At 40.1% G+C, this 20,354-nt stretch overlaps 1 protein-coding gene across 1 annotated transcript in view; it reads left to right on the plus strand.

Moving 5' to 3' along the window:
* Positions 1 to 18,561, plus strand: part of LOC119720838 (laminin subunit alpha-1-like) — a 40,828-nt gene extending 22,267 nt beyond the window's left edge. Inside the window, exons 13-25 of the mRNA XM_038190694.1 lie at positions 1,156 to 1,477; positions 2,688 to 2,930; positions 4,059 to 4,429; positions 5,521 to 5,697; positions 7,636 to 7,896; positions 9,334 to 9,477; positions 9,917 to 10,092; positions 12,034 to 12,256; positions 12,943 to 13,124; positions 13,919 to 14,188; positions 14,893 to 15,130; positions 16,079 to 16,257; positions 17,783 to 18,561. Of these exons, the coding sequence (XP_038046622.1) occupies positions 1,156 to 1,477; positions 2,688 to 2,930; positions 4,059 to 4,429; positions 5,521 to 5,697; positions 7,636 to 7,896; positions 9,334 to 9,477; positions 9,917 to 10,092; positions 12,034 to 12,256; positions 12,943 to 13,124; positions 13,919 to 14,188; positions 14,893 to 15,130; positions 16,079 to 16,257; positions 17,783 to 18,259 (3,263 nt within the window). The 3' untranslated portion in view covers positions 18,260 to 18,561. The remainder of the gene's footprint in view (positions 1 to 1,155; positions 1,478 to 2,687; positions 2,931 to 4,058; positions 4,430 to 5,520; positions 5,698 to 7,635; positions 7,897 to 9,333; positions 9,478 to 9,916; positions 10,093 to 12,033; positions 12,257 to 12,942; positions 13,125 to 13,918; positions 14,189 to 14,892; positions 15,131 to 16,078; positions 16,258 to 17,782) is intronic.
* Positions 18,562 to 20,354: the final 1,793 nt, after the last annotated feature.

The raw sequence follows: 20,354 nt of genomic DNA on the forward strand, positions 1-20,354 counted from the left end.
TGGTTAAGAATCAAGAAAATATGAATATTCAACAGGCATCTCTTAGCCGATGCGTTTTGGCTTGCACGACGCGACGACACACACACACACGTACCCACACTGTGCACTGTACATACATGTACACACAACGCCTGATTATCGCGGCGTCTTCACAAAATATTCTCAATCGCTTCGGATTTCCTATCGCCCAACGTTAAAATGGAGGAGTTGGAAGCTGGCACCGAAAAGTATAGAGGTTCCATTGACCATGGGTTGCGAAAACTGGGGATTACCAGTGCTCTGAAACCCCAACAAACTGAGGCAATCACAAGTTTTGTTGATGGCAACGACACCTTCGTGAATCTACCCGGCGGGTACGGGAAATCCCTGATATACCACATGGGCCAAAAAGAGCTTACGTTTACAGTCGGTGCGCACTTCATTTTTTGAAGGGGATTTAAAATTATTCGTAACAGTTTCAAGTTCCATAATTACACTAAATGTTACTCCTTTTTATTCAAAGACAATTGCAAAAGTACTAATAATATCTACAATGTTATACTCTTTTTTACCGTAATTTTAAAACTAGGACTGCCAAATCAAATGGAAACTTCAAATGATCGTGTAATAATTACCCCTATATTTATAATGGATGTTTCTTCGTAAGCCAGATGGGCTACCATTGGCCCGCGCTATGGAAATACATGCATATGCATTGCAGTGGCTGCATATATGAATATTCACTTGAAAACGTGTTAGTCAAGTCGTTAGACACGAACTGACCATGCCGCGTGGTTGTAGCGCTCACGTTGCGTGAACGGCGGTGGCATGGCCGGTATGCGGATTCTGGCGCTGATGACGGACATAAACCACTATAGTCTAACGACTTGCCATCAAGTCTAATGTTGGGTAAATGCACGATGGTGCATGTACATCTTGTTTTTGTGTGCGTGCCAATTTGCTGGTACCTGCACGATTCAGCATGTGATTTGGCCTGCGAATCAGCATTTCCAGCCCACAATTTAGCCCAGGCTTCTGGCTGGGTACAAGTAAAATGACATGCATTGGTTAGAGGGTCCAGTGTTTGTGTGTGGATTATTCACATAATGTTATGGCATTGGTAAATGCTTATGCACCCACTGATTTTTGGACAAACAAAATTCTGGGTCTGTACAGCTTGCAACTGTGATGCGACAGGCTCACGCAGTCTGGCCTGTGACTTTGACACCGGCCAGTGCCCCTGCAAATCAGGCATCACCATGGCCGGACAGCTGAATGACCAAGGCACCGCTGGCGGTCGGCAGTGCAGCAACTGCCTGGCCAATTACTACGGGTTCAGTACGGGTGGCGGATGTCTGCCTTGCAACTGCAATGCGGATGGTTCGTCCAGCCTACAGTGCTCAGAGACTGGTGTATGTGCATGCAAGGAGACCATTACAGGCACACAGTGTGACAACTGCCTGCCAGGATACTTTCTATTCTCAGCAGATGGCTGCACGTGAGTGTGACAGTGTGATTTCACTCAGTTGTTTTATCAATTCAGAGTACATTATTGAGTTGTTTTGATTCATTTGAACTGTCAGTTTATCAAAGGCAGTGTTTCTAAGCTTATGCTTGCAGTATCATTCACTTTAGGGAGTATTTCCTTCATTCTGTACTAACTGACACCCTGTATCAATATACGATAAAAAGAAAGAGCACACTTCCATATACATGTATGTCATAATGCTGGTTCGAAATACACAGATGCCTCAAAATTATAGAGTTTAGAATTTGAATTGTGGCCATCTGATACCTAAATGGGACACAAACCCATAATTTCTGGTGTGTGTGCAAATAAATGATCCACACAACCAAGAGAAACGGGCATTTGAATTACTTCAATATTTGAAGTATTTGTATTATAATGTTTTGTGATACCTGCAAGTGGTGGCTAACCGCTGTTGGTCATCATTAAATTTCTTTAAAAACTTACTTAGGTGAGCTATTAGATCTGAATCCAAATATCTTTTTGTATTTTTTGTGTTAATTCTTATTAATTATAAGAATGTTTAATTTATACATCATTCAATCATCGACAGTTACTTATATGGCGGGCCCATCCCCCCCCCCCCCCCAAAAAATAGAAAAGGTCAACATTTTGAAAGTATTCTTTTTGTAACTTGGCCAAATTATTACTTTTACAACTGTGACCCCTTTATGGGCTCCGTGCACAAGAACTGCTTCAACGACCAGAAAAGGAGAGTTGGGGGAGACCTAGACTTGTTCCCGGTCCATCCACTGCGTATTTCAAATGATCCAAAGTTATTGGGGGCGAGGATTAGTCTGGGAGACCATCGCAAGTTATATTTGAATGTATTCGCCCGCCGACAACGCCTGATGCCTGATGCTCGATGCGAAGACGTTGTGGCTAAAGCTTTGGCACATTCAGGAAGTCGGGCATACTCAGTCGAGCACTAACCAGTAAAGTACAGTATGCACACGCTCTCAAAAGTGGTGAAAGCATGCCCTCTTTTGTTGGCGCACGGAGCCCATTCTTATTATGTTTTTTTTTTCATGACACTTCTACATGCAGTTTATACTGGGACACGTAGCAGCCTTTCTTTAAAATTATTGACAGAATGGTACAGTGAAACTTGAAAGTGTTGCTTAACATTTGATGTCAAATTAAAATTAGTTTCCCATCCAGATGTTTTTTTTTTTTTAAGGCCATGCAACTGCAATCTTGATGGCTCAACCAGCACAAGCTGCCACCCTGACCAGGGCACATGTGCCTGTAAACCCAACGCCCAAGGCATCAAATGTGACCGGTGTCGCCTTGGCTACTTCAACCTGCAACCAGCTAATCCTGATGGTTGTCAGCCATGTTTCTGCTACGGCCATGGGAGCCAGTGCAACGCTGCACCTAGCTACATTGCATCTACCATCGCAGATGCTTTCACCGTTGGAAGGTGAGCAGTCTGTTGCCAGTGCAATTTACTGTTGTACAGGTTTAGGGATTTCACCAAACCCATTGTAACTTCAGATCCATTGTTGGCCTAATGGGAGAAAACTGCGCTTCAAGGAATGAAGTTACAATTATTTTCTTCACTATAATTATCATGTATAATTGGCATAATATGATGATTGTTGGTGGATCAGGGAAAAACCTTGAAGTGAGTTTCCATTTTTCCAGTCGGGGAAAACTCAAGGAATTATGGGAAAACACCAAAAATTAGGGAAAGTGCAGGGAATGCAGTTTGGCATATGGGTGTTTTGTGTCATGATTCCAAGTTGTGTCCATTGACTGACTGGCTATGGTGGCTTTTTGGTGTATATGCAGTGGGAATATTACACACCTCTCCAGCAACCTCAGTTACTAAGTGAAAATATTTCTAATGGACTTTTGGACATTTCTCATGGAAATATCAGGCAAAACTCAGGGAATTTGGTTTTCATAAAGTGCTGGGAACTGTGAAATGTAATATAAATTTTCAAGGTAAATCACTTTTTGTTTTGATGTATCTTTGAAGGGGAAGTACTCATCCTGTCAGAAAAAAAACTTATCTGCCATATTAGCCATGATAAGTTAAGAAATGTAACCAAGTGTAGCGTTAATAATGAAATGGACATTTGGTTGGATTGACTTGAATTCTTGCCAGGGCATTTTGTTCCTGTAGGCCATTCGATATGTAATATGTATGTGCATGAATTTCTACGTTTTGGTGGGCATTAGAGGGCCAAGATACCCCCTCCCCTCCCAGTTAATGAATTCGCTCCTTCTTATATTTTTAATTTCCTAATAGTGTTTAGAAATATTAGTGGTTGAGGTTTTGTTGTTTGCACTCTTCCTTTCTTCCTTCCTTCCTTTATGCATCTGTCCAAAACAGTCATGCTCCTGAGCCTGCTGTCACTACCCATGCTCCAACCCCACTGGCTCCAACAACCCACCCTCTAACAACCCTTCCTCCTGCACACTCCCCCGTGACTACCGATGCTTGCCCTACCCCAACCCCAGGGTCCCCACCCTGCCTCCCGCCGTTCCCCTCACGCGCATGCTTTAACTTTCAATCACCATGTCATCCAAATTCCTCCACAAGCTCCAACAGTTGGACCGCCACGGACCCATCAGCCCTGACAGTCAACCCCAGCAACATCAGGGTCACCCACCCTGCAACATCCCCAAGTGCCTCCTACGTCTACCTGCTAGCCCCTGAGGCATACCTTGGGAAACATCTAGATCTGTACAGCCAGCGGTTCTCCTATACCATGAAGCTAGACACGGGAACAGTAGAAACCATGTCAGCCCAGTACCTGATTGTTACTGGAGGAAGAAGCAACATGGCGGTCTACTACACTGATGAGGTGTTCATTCCTGGGCTGACAGAGAGGCAGTTTGAGGCCACGTTTTACGAGTCAAAATGGAGACTGGTGGATTTGGAGAGAGTGCCAACAGTCAGCGAATTTCAAGGTGAGTTTTTCTCTTCATAGAAACCTGAGGTAACTTGCATTAACAATTTTAGTTTGTTTAATTTGCAGTATTAGAGAGGTTTTTAACAAGCACACAGCTACGGTTAGTGCCACATAGGTCATCCGTTTGTGTGGTCTTGTGACATTATATGCAACTTGCTTTCTGCTACGCATATATATAACGCATGCTACGCGTCAGTGTGAAACGCAAAATAAATTGTCAATTGTCACTCTCTTTTGTGGTAAGTTATTTATTCATGTGTGATTTGAAAAGATGAAGTACTGAACACATACAGTGAAATCACGATAAATCTAACTCGGATAACTCAAAACTCTGCTTATCTCGAAGTGATACTTCATTCCCGTCAAGAGAAGAGGTACATGTACATGAATACCCCGTAACTCGAAAAGCCCACACCGATACCTCCATTTAACTCAAATTTTTGTTTGGCTATAACTTTTGTTTAGCCAGTCCATAAGAAACCGTAGAGCCTAACGGGTACAAAGTCACGAAACTTTTTTCATGAGTCATTATTGCCGAATGCACTTCGTCTTTTTACGTGGGGATGCAGTATACACAATTGTGATCAGACTCCAGCCCATAACTGCAACAAATCCTGGCTTTCCAGTCAGCCTTATCGCTAACGCTGACCCAATTGCAGCCAGCTCGCCGGCGGTCCAATCGCTGGCTCTTTGCGGTGGTCATGTGACTGCATTAGAAACACACGCCTACCTTTTAGGAAAGAACAAATATATAATCTGAGCAAAAGGATGATTTGTGATTGAAAAATACATCATTAAAAGCAATAAAAAGAAGGAAAGTGAGCCAAATAATGTGTCCAATTCATAGCCTGGCATATCAAGTTACAGTGAAAGCCATTCATGTACATGCATATGTATGTGATCGTAGAAAATAAATTGGGAAATTTTCTTAACTCGAATTTCGGATATCTCAAATTTTGTATCCATTCCTTTGATATTTTACTTATCGAGATTTCAGTGTATATGCCATCTGTCTGTGGTTCAACGCAGGATATGAGCCGCCGATACAAAGCCACAGATACCATTTTTTGTTCCAATATCATTTTTCAGAAATCCTGAGTGATATCGCCAGCATTCGGATCCGTGCATCCTTCGGAGCTGGCACAGCCAGCACTTTCTATAGCGTTGCCATGGATACAGCTCTGTATGTCAACAACCCAGGGGATTTCACCAGTTTTGTGACTACGATGGAACAGTGCTCATGTAATGTGGCAACCAACACTATGGGTAAGATAGCAAGACAGTGTGTCTGCAGGTTTCTAGCCTTTTTTGCACAGTGTCATAGATTCCAATTTCCTTTTCTGAGCCTGTCAAACGTAATGAATCATTATACAAATCGTCAGGTGCCCGGAAGAAGGTCACAAGGGCAAAAAATGCGTCAAAAGGTCAAGTTCAGGTTTTTCGGGTAATCGATAGAGCTTGAAAATATCTTTCATTTGATATACATAATTGTCTCAAGGGGCTGTGTTATTCTCACGTAATTGACAGTAAACAAAAGATAGAAGGAGGTTTTTCATTATTTGTGCCCGGCAAAAGGTCGTAAGCATGTAATTATAATGTAACAAAAAATGTTCCAAATGCGCTAACATCCCATTTAAGTGGGAATGCAGAGCCAATTTTGTTCCCGGCAAAAGGTCGTAAGGATTTAACATGCCGCTTAAGCGTACATTTAAGGTTTGGGAAGTTCCCTGTAAAAGGTCATTAGCACAAAAATTGAAATAACTTCACAATCAAGTAATATTTTGACATAAAAATGTGCAATGATATTTTGATTATTAACGAATTTCATCAGTCAAAACTTCAACCTTATGTGATTTTTAATCTAGAAATGGCAGCACAAAACCTTTCAACTCGATTATCTCCAAAAGTACTTTTTGCGTGCCTGGGCTGCTTACGGCCTTTTCCTTGTCACACAACGAAATAATGAATGTTTATGAGAGCAATGGTAAAAAAGCTTAATGAGGTGACAGATTGAATGAATGGTGCATTCCATCAGTCACCATATGAGATTATTCTCTCCAATACATGAATATGAAACATTTATTATTTCTTTCATACAATACCTGAATAAATCCTCGTCATCTGATTGGTAACGAGTGTAACCATGCAATTGAACTTCGGTTTACCGTGGAATGTAACTTCTATTTTGGCGGCGCGGCCAGGCCATGGGTTGGGACCAATAATTGAATGACGCTTGATCAACCATCCACCAATTAGATGATGGGGGATGTATTCAGGCATTTTATAAAGGGCCTTAAAACCATGTGTAGTCTTAGTTATTAGAATTTGAATATTTGGATAGAAAAATACAAAGAATTTATTATAAAAATGGGACAAAAGCCATTTTGTTACCTTTTAAAATTTTGCTCTCTCCTGGCTGCCCAAAGTAAGTTTCGACGGTTGTTAAAACACAGTTTGATTACTATAAAGCCAAAAAAATTAAGTGTCTTTAAAGTGTCATAATTTGCAAAGTGCAAATTTGTTTGCAAAGTGCAAACTCTCATATGCTGAAAATGGTGTTGTGAAATGAAGCACTTTTGGCAACAATTCTACGTATCTTGCATATGTCTGTGTCAGCTGTGCTTTCAAATTCTCGCATTGGATGCAGGGGTTAGATGCAGGGATTAGATTTGGTAGGGTTTTCCCCAATTTCAGGGATTTTGTCAGGATATTTCATGATGTTGGGAATTTTGGTCAGGATTTTTTTTTCTGATTTCACAGATTTTAAAATAGATGCAGGGGTTAGATGCAGGGGTTAGATTTGTCAGGATTTTTCCCAATTTCAGGGATTTTGTCAGGATATTTCATGATGTTGGGATTTTGGGTCAGGAATTTTGTTTTTCTAGATAATCCCTTGTGAAATCTGGAATTCCTGAGCTTTTACCGTAAAGGTGTTATTATTGCCTATAAAAGTTAATTATAAAACAAAAGAAATGGTTATTTTATGGGATACCTTTAGGCAAGTACAAACATATGCTGTGACCCAACATTGCTCTGTGGCACTCAGTAATGCTTAAACCCTTTGCCGATTATTCCATGGATTTGAATTTCTTTGTTCCAATCTCACCCCTGATGCATTGCACCATCAGTATTGAATGGGCCTGCATGTGATAGTTTTTGGAGTCGATTTTAACATTTTATACTTTTTTTGAAATCATCTTCAAGGCCTCTCGTGTGAACAGTGCCAGCCTGGAACTTTCCGACAGAATTCAGTCGGCACGCCCTTCGATGCATGTCTGCCCTGCGACTGTAATGGCCGGGCCACCTCGTGTGACGCTGTGACTGGCATCTGCGAGGGTTGTCAGTTAGGCACGGTGGGGGACCACTGCGAAAACTGTGCTGCCAATGTGCAGGAACCGCTTTGTGATAGGTGTCTGCCGGACCACTATGGGTTTGGAACCGAACTTTTTGGTGGAGCATGTTCACGTAAGACATACCTTTTTCATTTCTTTTTGTTTAACATTATAGTTGTTGTTATTTATGTATTAGTTATTGTTATTGAAATGTATTTATTTATTTCATTTAAAATGACATGTGACAGTCAGCAAAGGCTAATATAAATGATGGCCACCTTGCAATGGTTATCACTACATTGCAAAAAAAAGTCAAATCATCAGATATTTATCAAAAGATCAGGTAGTGGAAGAGGAAGGAATGAAGGAAAAACTATTCAAAAAAAGGGAAATTTGTCAAGAAGTGGGGAGGTTGGGAAGGAAATATTTTAAAATCAGAGAAAGAAAAGTGATTGGAAATTGGGCAGAAATTTAAAAGGAAAATAGTTATAAATGACCAGAGTAAAACTTAAAAGTACTAAGCAGTCAAATGTAAGAAGACCTTAAAAAAACAAACATTTAAATAGGCTCAAATAAGGCCATTTTTCACTTGAGAAAGCCCTTCCCCCAGCAGTAACATCTCCGCCCTTAGCACTGGCTAGGAATGAATAAGGTATGATAATTGTTAAAGGGAATATACATCATTTGCTTTTGCTGTAATTTTCAGAAATGGATGGAATTGGGGGGTTGGAAATATAAAGCAAATATAGTTACACTGACTTTTTGGAGGTTTTGGGTTCGAAAATGCTATAAAAACCAAGAAAAACGATCATTTTCCTGTAGTCTGGCTCCCTGACTCCATATAAGAAGAAACAGAGCAGTTTACATACATTGGGGAATTGTAAGGTCAGGGAACCAGTCTAGCTGGCTCGTACCCGTTCATAGGTTTGTAATCGATTGCAAACAAGTGCAATGGTCAATTGGGGCCAGTATTTGAAAAAAAGCCAGTTGTTTCCAACGCTGATCGGCCGATCAGCGTTGGAAATTGATACAAAAATACCACTTTTCTTGAAAATGACAGTATACCAGGTGCCATAATTTTACAGGATGCTTTAGACTGTCATTTACCAACATCCTATTAAGGTATTTTGCAAAAACTTGGTAGCTTTATTTTTCGATGTTTGCAAATGTTGTATATTCCCTTTAACTAAAAAAAAAAAACACTACACAAAATATAAAAGCAGTTAACATAACAAATATTTTAAAACATTTAATACCATATGATATCCCTTTCAAGAATACTAACATGACTTTAAAATTCTTGCAAGTAAGGGAATCACTGATTTGCTATATTGTTCAGTGCGACATCTTGGTATAACCAGGACAAGAACAATATCTGACTGTATTTCTTTAAAGTTTATTTTATCAGGAGGTAGCATCTCTCAAAATTTTGTTGATAATAGGATAATATACAGATGTTATTCTTTCAAAAAACATATCAATCAATGTGCCATGAGCAGCACTTTTGCTTGAAACATGGTGTTAAATTGTTCCCAGTAATCACTTAGTAGCTTTTGCTTATTACATACAGCTTGTAACTGCAATGCGACGGGTACTGGTGGTGCTACACAGTGTGATATGCAGACTGGCCAGTGTCCATGCACAGGCAACTATGGTGGGATGCTATGTGATGCCTGCCAGTTGAACTACTACAACTACTTCGTGGGCTGCTTGCGTAAGTTTCCGAAATTCTGTCTATGGTTTAGGTTTGTGATCTTAAAAACCAGTCAGCAGAGAATTAAAGCAAAAATGAGGTCTATTTCCACTCTGATATATTTAGTAATTGTTGAATACCCTGCAACTTGAATATAACCCCACAAAAATGGCAGGCTACGCAGTTGGAGCTGGGAAAAAGAGTCTTAAGTTGAAAGCGTTTCCCTCAGAGTTGCTACGCAGAGTGGGAGTTAGTGTTGTGCATTGGGTTGGGTTGACCAGGCCAAACCGACCCAAAACATAGATATTAACAGAATCCGAACCCAAACCGATCTGATATCCCTATAAAAACCAACCTGACCCAACCTGGCAAAAATTCAAGGAAAAGCGACTGAAACCAAACAGACCCAAAAACAACTATTTTCTTCTAACATTCCTTGTCATTCTTTTGCCCAACACAGGCTGTGACATGTGCTATGACAGCATCTCGGCAGAGCATACGGACCTCGCCAGCAGGTCAGCCAACCTGACTAACTTCATCGCTACATTGAGGGCAGCAGACATGTCCACTACGCTGGGTCCATTCTACACACGGCTGATGACGGCTTATGATCAGACACTGCAGCTTGTTGAAACGGTAGGAAAAATTGGGGACATTAAATTCCATATAGAAATCAATATTCATAAATTAGACAGTTTACCCATTTCCATTAGTCGAGAGCCTGTCTCTTGGCTGGTCTTAAATGGATGATAAAGACACGGCTGGCTGGTCTTAAACGCTTTTCCAGTTTCACACGAAATTTGGACTCCTATAAAATCCAGCGCCTATTACCGTTTTATTGGTTGACGTTAACGTTCACAATCGTCATGTAGGTATGCACAATACTACCAGTGGGTCAGTATTCCATAGTCCTAAATTCACAATGCACTTGCCACAGCTGCATCTGTGCATCATCGCGCAGTACGCAACACGTGCACCAATCTCCATAAGGCCAAAAAAAAAAAATATTCGGTCTCTGGTCAGACCAAAGGTCCGGAATTGACGCGGCCACGCGGCTTTTTTTTTTTCGCTTTTTTTTTCTTCAAGCTTGGATTGTACAGACAAGGTGGGGTACTATTTTTCTTTTTTGGTGTCCTCATGTACATTGGTGTCCTCCATAATTTGCCTTGGTGCTCTCGATCATTTGCCTTGGTGCAATTTCCCCTTCCTTGGTGCTCTTTGGTAAAAATAATTTGAGGAGGTGCAGAAAAAGAGGGCGCTGTTGGAGCTACCGCGGAACATTTTGGAAAAAAAGATCGACGCGCATGATTAAAATCGACGCGCGCGCTGACCAGAGACCGACTTATTTTTTGGGGGGGCCTAAAAGGAGTTGTTTATGTCACAAGCTGGGCACTCCATTATATAGCAAGAGGGGTGTTTCGAAAAACATGAAGTAAAATTGTTGACTTGTTTTGACTTGTGGACAGAAAAGTTTTGTTTTTTAACTGAAAAGGTATTTATGAATGGGAATAAATGTGTGCTTGGGAGGTGTTAAACACTACCTGGTTGGAGTCTGGATGCTGATAATTACCTTCGGCTCGGGTAATTATCAGTATCCAAACTCCAACCAGTCTTAAACATAGTGTAAAACACCTGCCGAGCACACGTTTATTCCCTTAATTCATAAATAGAAGTGATGCTCAAAGCATGCACCTCCAAGAATTGGCCTCAAAGAGGCTATTTTTCAACTATATATTTGATATAATGATTTGTATTCATTCAAAATATGCATCTGTATTGTCCTGCAGTAAATCATCCGTAAATCATTATTTATGTTCACACAAACACAAAATGATTGAAAACCTCATAAATGAAAATATTAACTTTCACACACAAAAATCTGGCTTAAATCATGACAAAAAAGCACAACAGTGGACCAAAAAGTAACAACAGTGTTGAATCCTTGTAACCTTGCAGTGTGGGTTAAGCAGGATTTGCACCTCCAATTTTGCAATGTTGTGATTTTCTTATAATATTACGAGAAGACAACTGCCTGTGCACCCACTGCCTTTATAAAATGGTCTTTTGAAAACCCTCACCAGATAATGCTCCAAATACTATGTTGGGTTTGGGAGACTCGGATCGCTGCAGTGGTACTTTCCTGACCTTTCACCTTATTGACCTGGATTAGAATCCGAGCCAACAATGTGCAGTCCCTACCTAAATTTTCTTGGTTTTCCTTAGAATAATTATTTTCAGGGTTTTCATCCCACCTTAAAAAAACTGAGCATTTCAATAGCCCAGGCCTCTGCAGAAGAACAAGCCTCCAGTGTTGTAGTTGAGTCAATCACAAGTCCTCACAAGTCCATCTCTAGTCTCATGTCCACTCACAAGCTATTCCAATGAACTGTGACGAAAGCATTCCTTTGTTATTGTTCATCCCTGGTTACTTGTGACTGGACTTGTGAAAGTACTTGTGATTTACTTTTGACTGGACTGGTGATTGACTCAATGACAAAACTGCAAGCCACAAAGCCATATGCAATTTTCACTTATTCCTAATTAAATTACCAGAATTAACCTTTTCACGTTTTTCAGACTAATGCCGTCATCAATGAAGGTGACAATCTAGGTACCCTTGTGATGTCCCTGAACACCACCATGCATCAGCTCTTGGCTAGCCTTAGAGGCACCATCAAGTCCGGCCTAGAGTCAGCTGACCAGAGCCTCGTGACCACTGATGAGCTGGTTGGTCAAGCTCTGGAGGCTGTCGTGGGTGTGGAGCAGGCACTGGCAGGGGCATACAATGGACTGACAAGTGGTAAGCTATTAGAATCATGAACGTTGTGAAGGGGGAAGGACACTTGCTTTTGTCTCCCCAACCCAACACCCTCCCTGATCCCTCCCCCTCCCTGCAAAGAACAACATTTAGCTGTCAATGCTCAATATAATTTGTCTGAAAATTCAAGAGCCAATAAAGTCCCATGCATGCTTGGTATAGTAGTGTAGTAACTGCGATGTCTATGTCAAATGAGTGTAGCTGTATGTTGCACTTGGTATACACGGTTTCCATTTAGCAACTGATGACTGTTGTAATGTGGGACATAGCATGTGATACATAACACCCGGGCAAAGACCAGGGGGCCATGTATCCCTTTGGTTGTAACAAACAAGTCAAAAGTATATCACTTTTTCTGCCGTCATGATTAGACCTACTGATTACTTTTGACAGTGAGAGCTTTGAAGCATCTTTTCCTTTGCAATTATTTGAAATGGTAAAATTACAGTCAGACTTCGGACATTCGTTTTTGAATAAAATCAGATATGATTAGTTATTTGTAATGTAAGTTTTTTTTTGGAAGTTTATTAATGTAGGAATTTTGCATTCTGTCTGTAACACCTAAAAATAATTGTTCAATTGATGTTGTCCGAGCAGTTTTTGTGCACAATTTCAACTTCTATTTCTTTAAAGAGTATTGAGTTTTTATTTCTGTCTCCTTACCCAAGGTGATATCCAGTCCATGCAGTCCATCCTGAGTCAGCTAACGACTGACCTGGCCTCCATACAGACCCAACTCAGCACTCTGCAAGCCTCCGTTGATTCCCAAGAGGCCCTGCTCACACAGACAGTCACCAACTTGACAGAGATTGCTGAAGACACAGTACAGACTGCAGAAAGTGCTCTGATGGTACACTATTAAAATTATTTCAAAATGGGAACAAACAAATTGGAACACATTAGGTCCATATTTACTGGTAACTATCATTTACCCAGCACGATATGTGACAGAGAGGTATCCCCCCCCCCCCCCCCCGCCAATCTCCCTATACACACATCCCCCTAGATATCTCAAAGGAATTCCTGAGATTCTGGTAACACAATGACTAACACAAAGGGGGGGGGGGGGTCCCTCTGTCCCATATCGTGCCACGTATGAACGATCAGGTCCCAGTTTCATTGCGTATTAAATTATAATAACTTGCCAGTCTGGCAGGTTATAAATATTTTTCAGACCTGTTGTAAGAAAACATTTTAACACACTCACATTCTTAAGTCACATATATGTAAATTCATTCTTTCATAACTTTTGAATTAACTTGACATATTACTTTAACGTTTGCTCTCTCCGTGCAATTGTTTGAGTTCACTTTGAAACTTTTCTAGCTATGCAAAAGTTATTCATGTTTGAATGAGAAATTGAACAACAAAGTCTGCCCATGTTTAGTTGTGGAATAATGACGTGTTGTGAGCATGAGTAGAGCAACTTTAGGTGTCATCTAAATGTTGCCAGGGGTGTGAAATCTGAGCTTTAAAGCTGATTTCAGCTTTTTTGGTTTGGGATTTCAGCTTTTTTCCCTCACTTGCTGTGTACAAAAGTATAGGAGATTTCCAAAGTTTAGCTTTGTTACACAGTTTTCAGCTGTTTTCAGCTATTTTTATCAGTGGTCACTCACACCCCTGTGTTGCATCATTTTTTTTTAGACAGCGCAGCAAGCTCAGTCTGTCCATGACAACACCACGGCCCACACTGCCGCCTTGGTCACCAAGGCCAACCAGGTCAGTGACCTGGGTCGACGGACCCAACAGGCCGTGTCAGAGGTCAAGAAGAGGGCAGAAGAAGCCAAGACGGCTGGGGAGGATGGAAAGGGGGCAGAGCTATCGGCAAGGATAGGCCAGCTTGCCAGCGATATTGATGGAGTGATTGAATCTGCGATGACAAAGAGCACCGAGGCAGCCATGATTGAAGCACAGGTACAGTTGCATAGGCCCTCAAAAAACATTTTTTAAATCTAAAAAGACTTAAAAGGACAAAAATGTTAAAATTACAAATAAAAACTAGTTTCACGGGCAGCTTCTTTGTTTTATTCATTTACAATTAAGGTATAAAATTAGTTAGCGAATGTGGATCATTCCATAAATTTAGGGTCCACTTTTTTTCCTGTCCCTGTTACATCTGACATCTATGATTTATAATTCTGATGCACTTCTTTATCCCTTTGGTGCACGGGGTGGTCACTAGCAAATGCCCAAGGAACATTATAAACTGTGGAATGAATCCAAATTATCTGTGCATCAAAGGGTTAATGCAGTCGTCTTACAAGCGTGATAATGAATAGCAAACTACCTACCCCAACAAATAAAAACTTGTTTGAAGTCATTCTTAATGATACTTGAATGGCAAATTACAAAGTACCAAGGTAACAGGACACAAAATTATGTAAGAATTCTGTTCCGTTACAATGAAAATATATGAACTGTTTAACCTTTTGACAGAATCTTTGGTTAATTTAATGTGAAGTTTGAATGAAGTGTAATTCTTGAATGAATTGATTCAGTATTTCACATTTGAATCAGTATAAGCACACAATTATGAAAGTTTCATTGACTGGCCAATGTGAAATGTTTAAGATTTCATTTCCAAACTTTTTCTTTTTGTATGACCCTTGACCTCACAGGCTGGGGTCCAACAGGCCGCCAATAGCCACATCATCACAGAAGTCACCGAGACAGGGACCCAGACTGCCAGCCTGGTTACTGACGTAAATTCAACCCTGACTGATGTCAATGCTCGCTATGATCGGGCCCTAGCAGCCAACCAATCAACAAGCGAGGCCGTGACAACCTCCGAAGCGTCGTTCAGTGCCGCAGAGGAAATGCTGAGTATCGTACAGAATTTTGACAGTCAAGCTAGTGGTAGGTTGAATTTGGAACACTACTTATTTAACAATTGATGACAGTATTTCAATAGACGTTTTGCATTCAGTAGCCATCTTTGAGGGTTAGCAGTAAATGCACGAGAAATCTACTCATGTGTGTCCCTGTGGAACAAAATGTACATACCTCGAAGACTACTGTAATGCAAAAGATCGTTGGTGCGAGGGGATGACATTTGATACAGAGTAAATTATCTGTACATTTGTAGCCTTGCTCACATTGTAATGGGACGTTACATGAATGTCTGAAGTTTCAAACTTGTTTTTTCTTTTTGGCATAGACTCATTGGGGCACTATCCAGTCACCCGTTATTTTTCATGAGAGGAGGGGGTTTACCAAAAAAAATTCCCTGAAATTTCAATATGTTGGACAGCCATGTGGATGGTTTCATTTACGCCCGCATACAGTGCGCCATGAGCACATTCAGCGCGTTGATCATTATGCGTGGTGAACCCCTCCTTTCTTCTTCCTTCCTCTCCCCCTTTTTTGTTGGGGGGGGGGTTGGTTGGTTCAACCCCCTCCTCGCTACACTGCTGCTAAGCATGAAAAGCATCCTTGCAGCTATTGTGCAAAGTAACTGCTCCACGACACTTAAATCTAAATAGAAGCTGGCACCATTAATGATAATGAAATAGTTGCATATTCTTCCTTCAGTATGGTCATATTTTTATCATAGTAAGTATTTTGAATTTGAATGAAACAAAAATGAAAATACATTCACCCTATGAGTGATTGGATTTTTTCTCGAATAAAGCCATATAATTTTACAAGAACATGCCATGAATATGTATTTGTTCGGTAATGCAGTATGCATTCATTCCATTCACTTTTTATTGTGTTCTCTGTTACATACATTTTCCCCTTTGTGCTTGACCAACAGAACAGTTACAAATTGTTACCTTTTCCATTTTGGGTCATTTTGAATAGATGCTCAAACAGCTGCAGATCAAGCCGTCCTGACGCAGCCTGACATCCAGACCCTGACCACCCAAACTGTTGCCGTGGCAACTGAGCTGAGGGGTCAACTGACGGGGGTTTCTTCTGATGCTCGTGACGGGCTGAATGTGGCCAACCACGCATTCATGACAGCTCAAACTGAAGGCCAGGTACAAGAAACACAATTTTTCCTTTATCCCTTTAAACTCAGCCTTAATTTGGATTTTTTTTTGACAAAATTCATTTCTTGGACTATTTTCATTAGAATTCTTGATGATATCTGGGTAATTTATATACCATATGAAAGCTTGTGAGCTAGGCAATAAAATTTGTTGAAAGAACGATCCAAATATGATCCCCCCTTTCAATGGCGGCCAAAAACCGAATGTTTGGGTTGTATTAATTTTTGTGTGTGGATTTTTGGCAAAAAATTTTTGAAAACAAACTGCTAGGAGACTTTTGAATGCATTACTACAAAATACGACTCTCACTTCATGAGAAAACACCTCGGAAAGCCATTGTATGCATTTATGGTTGTCATAGTAACTGACCCAAAATGACACTTATAGTGCGGTTTTGGTGCAAAAGTGATGAAGTTTGAGGCTTTTCCTTTATATTTCAAGCAATCAGTTATTCACTATTCCATGAGACTGGAAATTATTATTCCTTTTCTTTTTTATAGAAATATATATGCCTTCATCTGAGTTATTGGAAAATGTTTCCTTGCATAAATAGTGACATAGCATTTAGGATATTGTTCAAGTATCATCATGATCGTAATCATGATAGCTTATATGCCAATGAAAAATACTGGGAAAATATTATGTACATCAGTGTACATGTACACTACATCAGCGTTCAGAAGGTCTGCACTGCTGTCAAGGTCTCCTTTCTCTTCATTTTCGTCGCCCAAATCCAGAAGATTTATAACATGTTTGTCAACCAAGTTCCTCTTGGGTTGTTTTTTGTTATCTGTAGTTATTTTCCCCGGGCAGAATTGGGTAGGAATTAGGGCAAAAGAGGTGACAAGGAGCGCACTTGAATTCATGAACGGTCATAACACAAAGCGTGAAGCATGAGTGGTAAACAACAAAGGTCTGGCATCTATTTCATTTCAGCTATGAAAACGTAATTTCTCAAGTATGAGTTGTTGAAAATTTGTAGGACAATTAAATTGTCACTTTTTTGCATGAAAAGACAACCTTAGGCCAAAAAAAATAAGTCTCCGGTTTCTGGTATGGAGCTTGTCCAAAAAGTGGTGCGGCGACGCGGCTTTTTTTTTTTTTTTACCTGACTTTTTTGCTTCAAATGTCGGCTGATGACTGCAAATAGTGCCCGACTAAACTTAGTGCAAATATATGGGAGTCCAGAGAGGCCACATAAAGCTTATTCTCGACCATAACCCCATCTAAAAACACGTTAAAATTGTGCAGTAGCAGGATTCCAGTCAAACCAGTGAGTTTGGCGGTTTTGAGACATCATCTTTCATTGAAAAAAAAACTTTTTCATTTTGCCGACACGCATGGCTACGGCGACGCGCGCGCATACCAGAAACCGGAGACTTTTTTTTTTTGGCCTTAGGGTAGTAGCAAATTCATCCCTTTGTAAAATCTGTGATGACATGCCGGCTTCCTCAGCTTCAAAGGAATGTGGAAGTTAAACGTTTATACAGAATTTACGTTGGATTTGTTTCAGAGCATTGACTCGGTGAACCAACAGGCAACCCAGTTGGCCAGGGAGTCTTCCATCAAGCTTCAAGACACCAATCAGACATCAGACTCAGTCCGGGCTGTCAACACGACCCAACTCCAGCCTGCCAAAGCACAGTGCGACACGTATGCCCCACAACTCCAGAGTCTGGAGAGTACGGTGACACAGGCTAATGCAGATGCACAGTCTGCCACAGACCGGGCTCTGGATGCCCAAACCACTGTGAACAGGCTCCTGGCAGAGATCAGGAACATTCAGCAGGCTGACCTGTCAGCTTTGCCCGCGCTGATGGAGAGGATTAGACAGGCGAGGGCGACATTCACCCAAGGGGATTTTGCCCAGTTGGTTGCGTCATTGTCATCTTCTGTCCAGGAGCAGCAGGCTTGGCTGGAGGCTTCACAGGCACAAGCTACAGAGATTCAATCACAGATTGATGCTTTGGAGAGCTTCAGAGTCAACTAGTTCATTTGGATTTGTTTGTAACACTGAGGTAAACAGTGTGAGAATTTGGGTGCTTGGTTATTTTGCTCAGACCCACCTCCCTATCTTCATTTCTTTGAAGAAACATATTTTGTGAAGGAAATACAGACTTTGCAAAGTGTTGTGAGTAGCTCACTGTCAAGATCTTTTGACAAATACATGTTAATACTGTGTGCATCTGTCATACGTATGCAGATGTGTTGAATTTGGGTGAGTTGGCAGGGTGAGTCAAAAAAAGCGGAACCCAAACCCCAACAATTATTTTTCATATTTGAACAAATATGTAGCACCAAAAATAATAATGACTGGAAAGCCAATTTCATAAGCTACTTTTAGATGAAAAATTACTGAAATTGCTCAATCTGTTCAAAGAATATCACCATTTAAATGCAATGACCCTAAAACCTCTTTCGTCCAAAAAAAAGCAATTGATTGTGTATTCTTACTGTTTTGGAACAACAAAGAAAATGACACAGAATACTTGTTTCAACAACTTGTCAACAACTGTAGTACACAATATCTTTGTTAAAAACCCTGGTTAGGCAAATAATATGATTTATAAAATCCACTTTTTTGAGAAGACGGGCCTTCAAGAGGACTTTGTTGAATATTTTGAACTTTTAAACTGAGGTTTTATCGCTGGTGATGTTTGAAGACATTGAGACGACGATTCTTAAAATTGCATTTTTGGACGAAAGAGGTTTTAGGGTCATTTGTTTAAATGGTGATATTCTTTGAACAGATTGAGCAATTTCAGTAATTTTCATCTAAAAGTAGCTAATATGAAATTGGCTTTCCAATCATTATTATGTTTGGTGCTACATATTTTTTTAAATAGGAAAAATAATTTTTTGGGTTACCGGTAATAATTTTCCACTTTTTTTGACTCACCCTGTATTAAACATGTATTTATTTAAATAAATCTGAGGACGCATGTGCCAATTGTGCAGTGACAACAGCAAACTGTATAGGATTTGTAACATATCTATAAGGGCACTGTTGTTTGTTTGTCATTAGTTTTCACACATGTGCTTGTTCATGTAACCAGTGCACAAACAGCATACGATACGTAATGCTTGAAATGTTTGAACTGTACCCTTACAAGCTTGTCGCATGTCTGCTTGTTGAGAAGTATCCCTGAAAGTGGCCACACAAAGGAAATGACCCTGTACAGTAATTAAACTTGATAACACCAAGGGTAACGTTTTGTGTTCTATTTTCTCAATGTGTTTTCTATCATTTCTCATATATTTTAGATGACAATATCATATTAACCATGTTGATGTTGAACCATTCTCAGTGAAATATGAAATGGACACCTTGTCACACTTTTATTTCCTTCATGAAACTTTATATTAGAGAGGCTGCTCATTACAAAGTTTTATGTTCCAAGTAATTTAGATTTGTTGTATTATCTTAATTGATACAATTTACCACAAAGTTTACTGAGATAGTTTTGGAACCATTATTGGTTGATGACTTACACAGTTTTTGTCTGAATTTTTTTAAAAATACTTTTTGGCAGCTTTTGAAGGATGAATTTAACATAGTGGTTGTACAGTGTCTTGCTTTTGTGTTCTTCTGATTTAATTCGAATAGGTGAGCAATGCTTTGATGTGCTTCAGCTATACATATTGATTTTTGAATCTTTGACCTGATCCCTCATAATGATTAACTTGAAGTTCTCCATGTGTGATTTTCTGTGTGAAAGTTTCTACTTTATCAAAAACCTGGGAGTGTGTCCACCTTGAATAATGCTTGGATTTAAAAGTCCAAATTTTCACAACTTGTAGATCATGTTGTTTGGATCAGGTCATTTTTTAATTTCTGTAAACCGAGCAGCTGATATTGATAAGTGATGTAAACTAAGTTTACTACAGCTGTTTACGGATACTGCAGTTTTTACTACACCACGAGCCCTCCACGATTTTAGTAAATTACTTTTTACATAAACTGCTTCACATCAATTGTTAAACTGCACAGTATTCTAATTGAGATGATTGATTAGAGACATTTCACAAAGCGTGGCTTCAGCCTCTGGCTCAAGAATCCTATAATTTTGTATGTAACAGGATTC

The sequence above is a fragment of the Patiria miniata genome, unplaced genomic scaffold (genome assembly GCF_015706575.1).
Source record: "Patiria miniata isolate m_02_andy unplaced genomic scaffold, ASM1570657v1 HiC_scaffold_9, whole genome shotgun sequence".
Taxonomy (NCBI): domain Eukaryota; kingdom Metazoa; phylum Echinodermata; class Asteroidea; order Valvatida; family Asterinidae; genus Patiria; species Patiria miniata.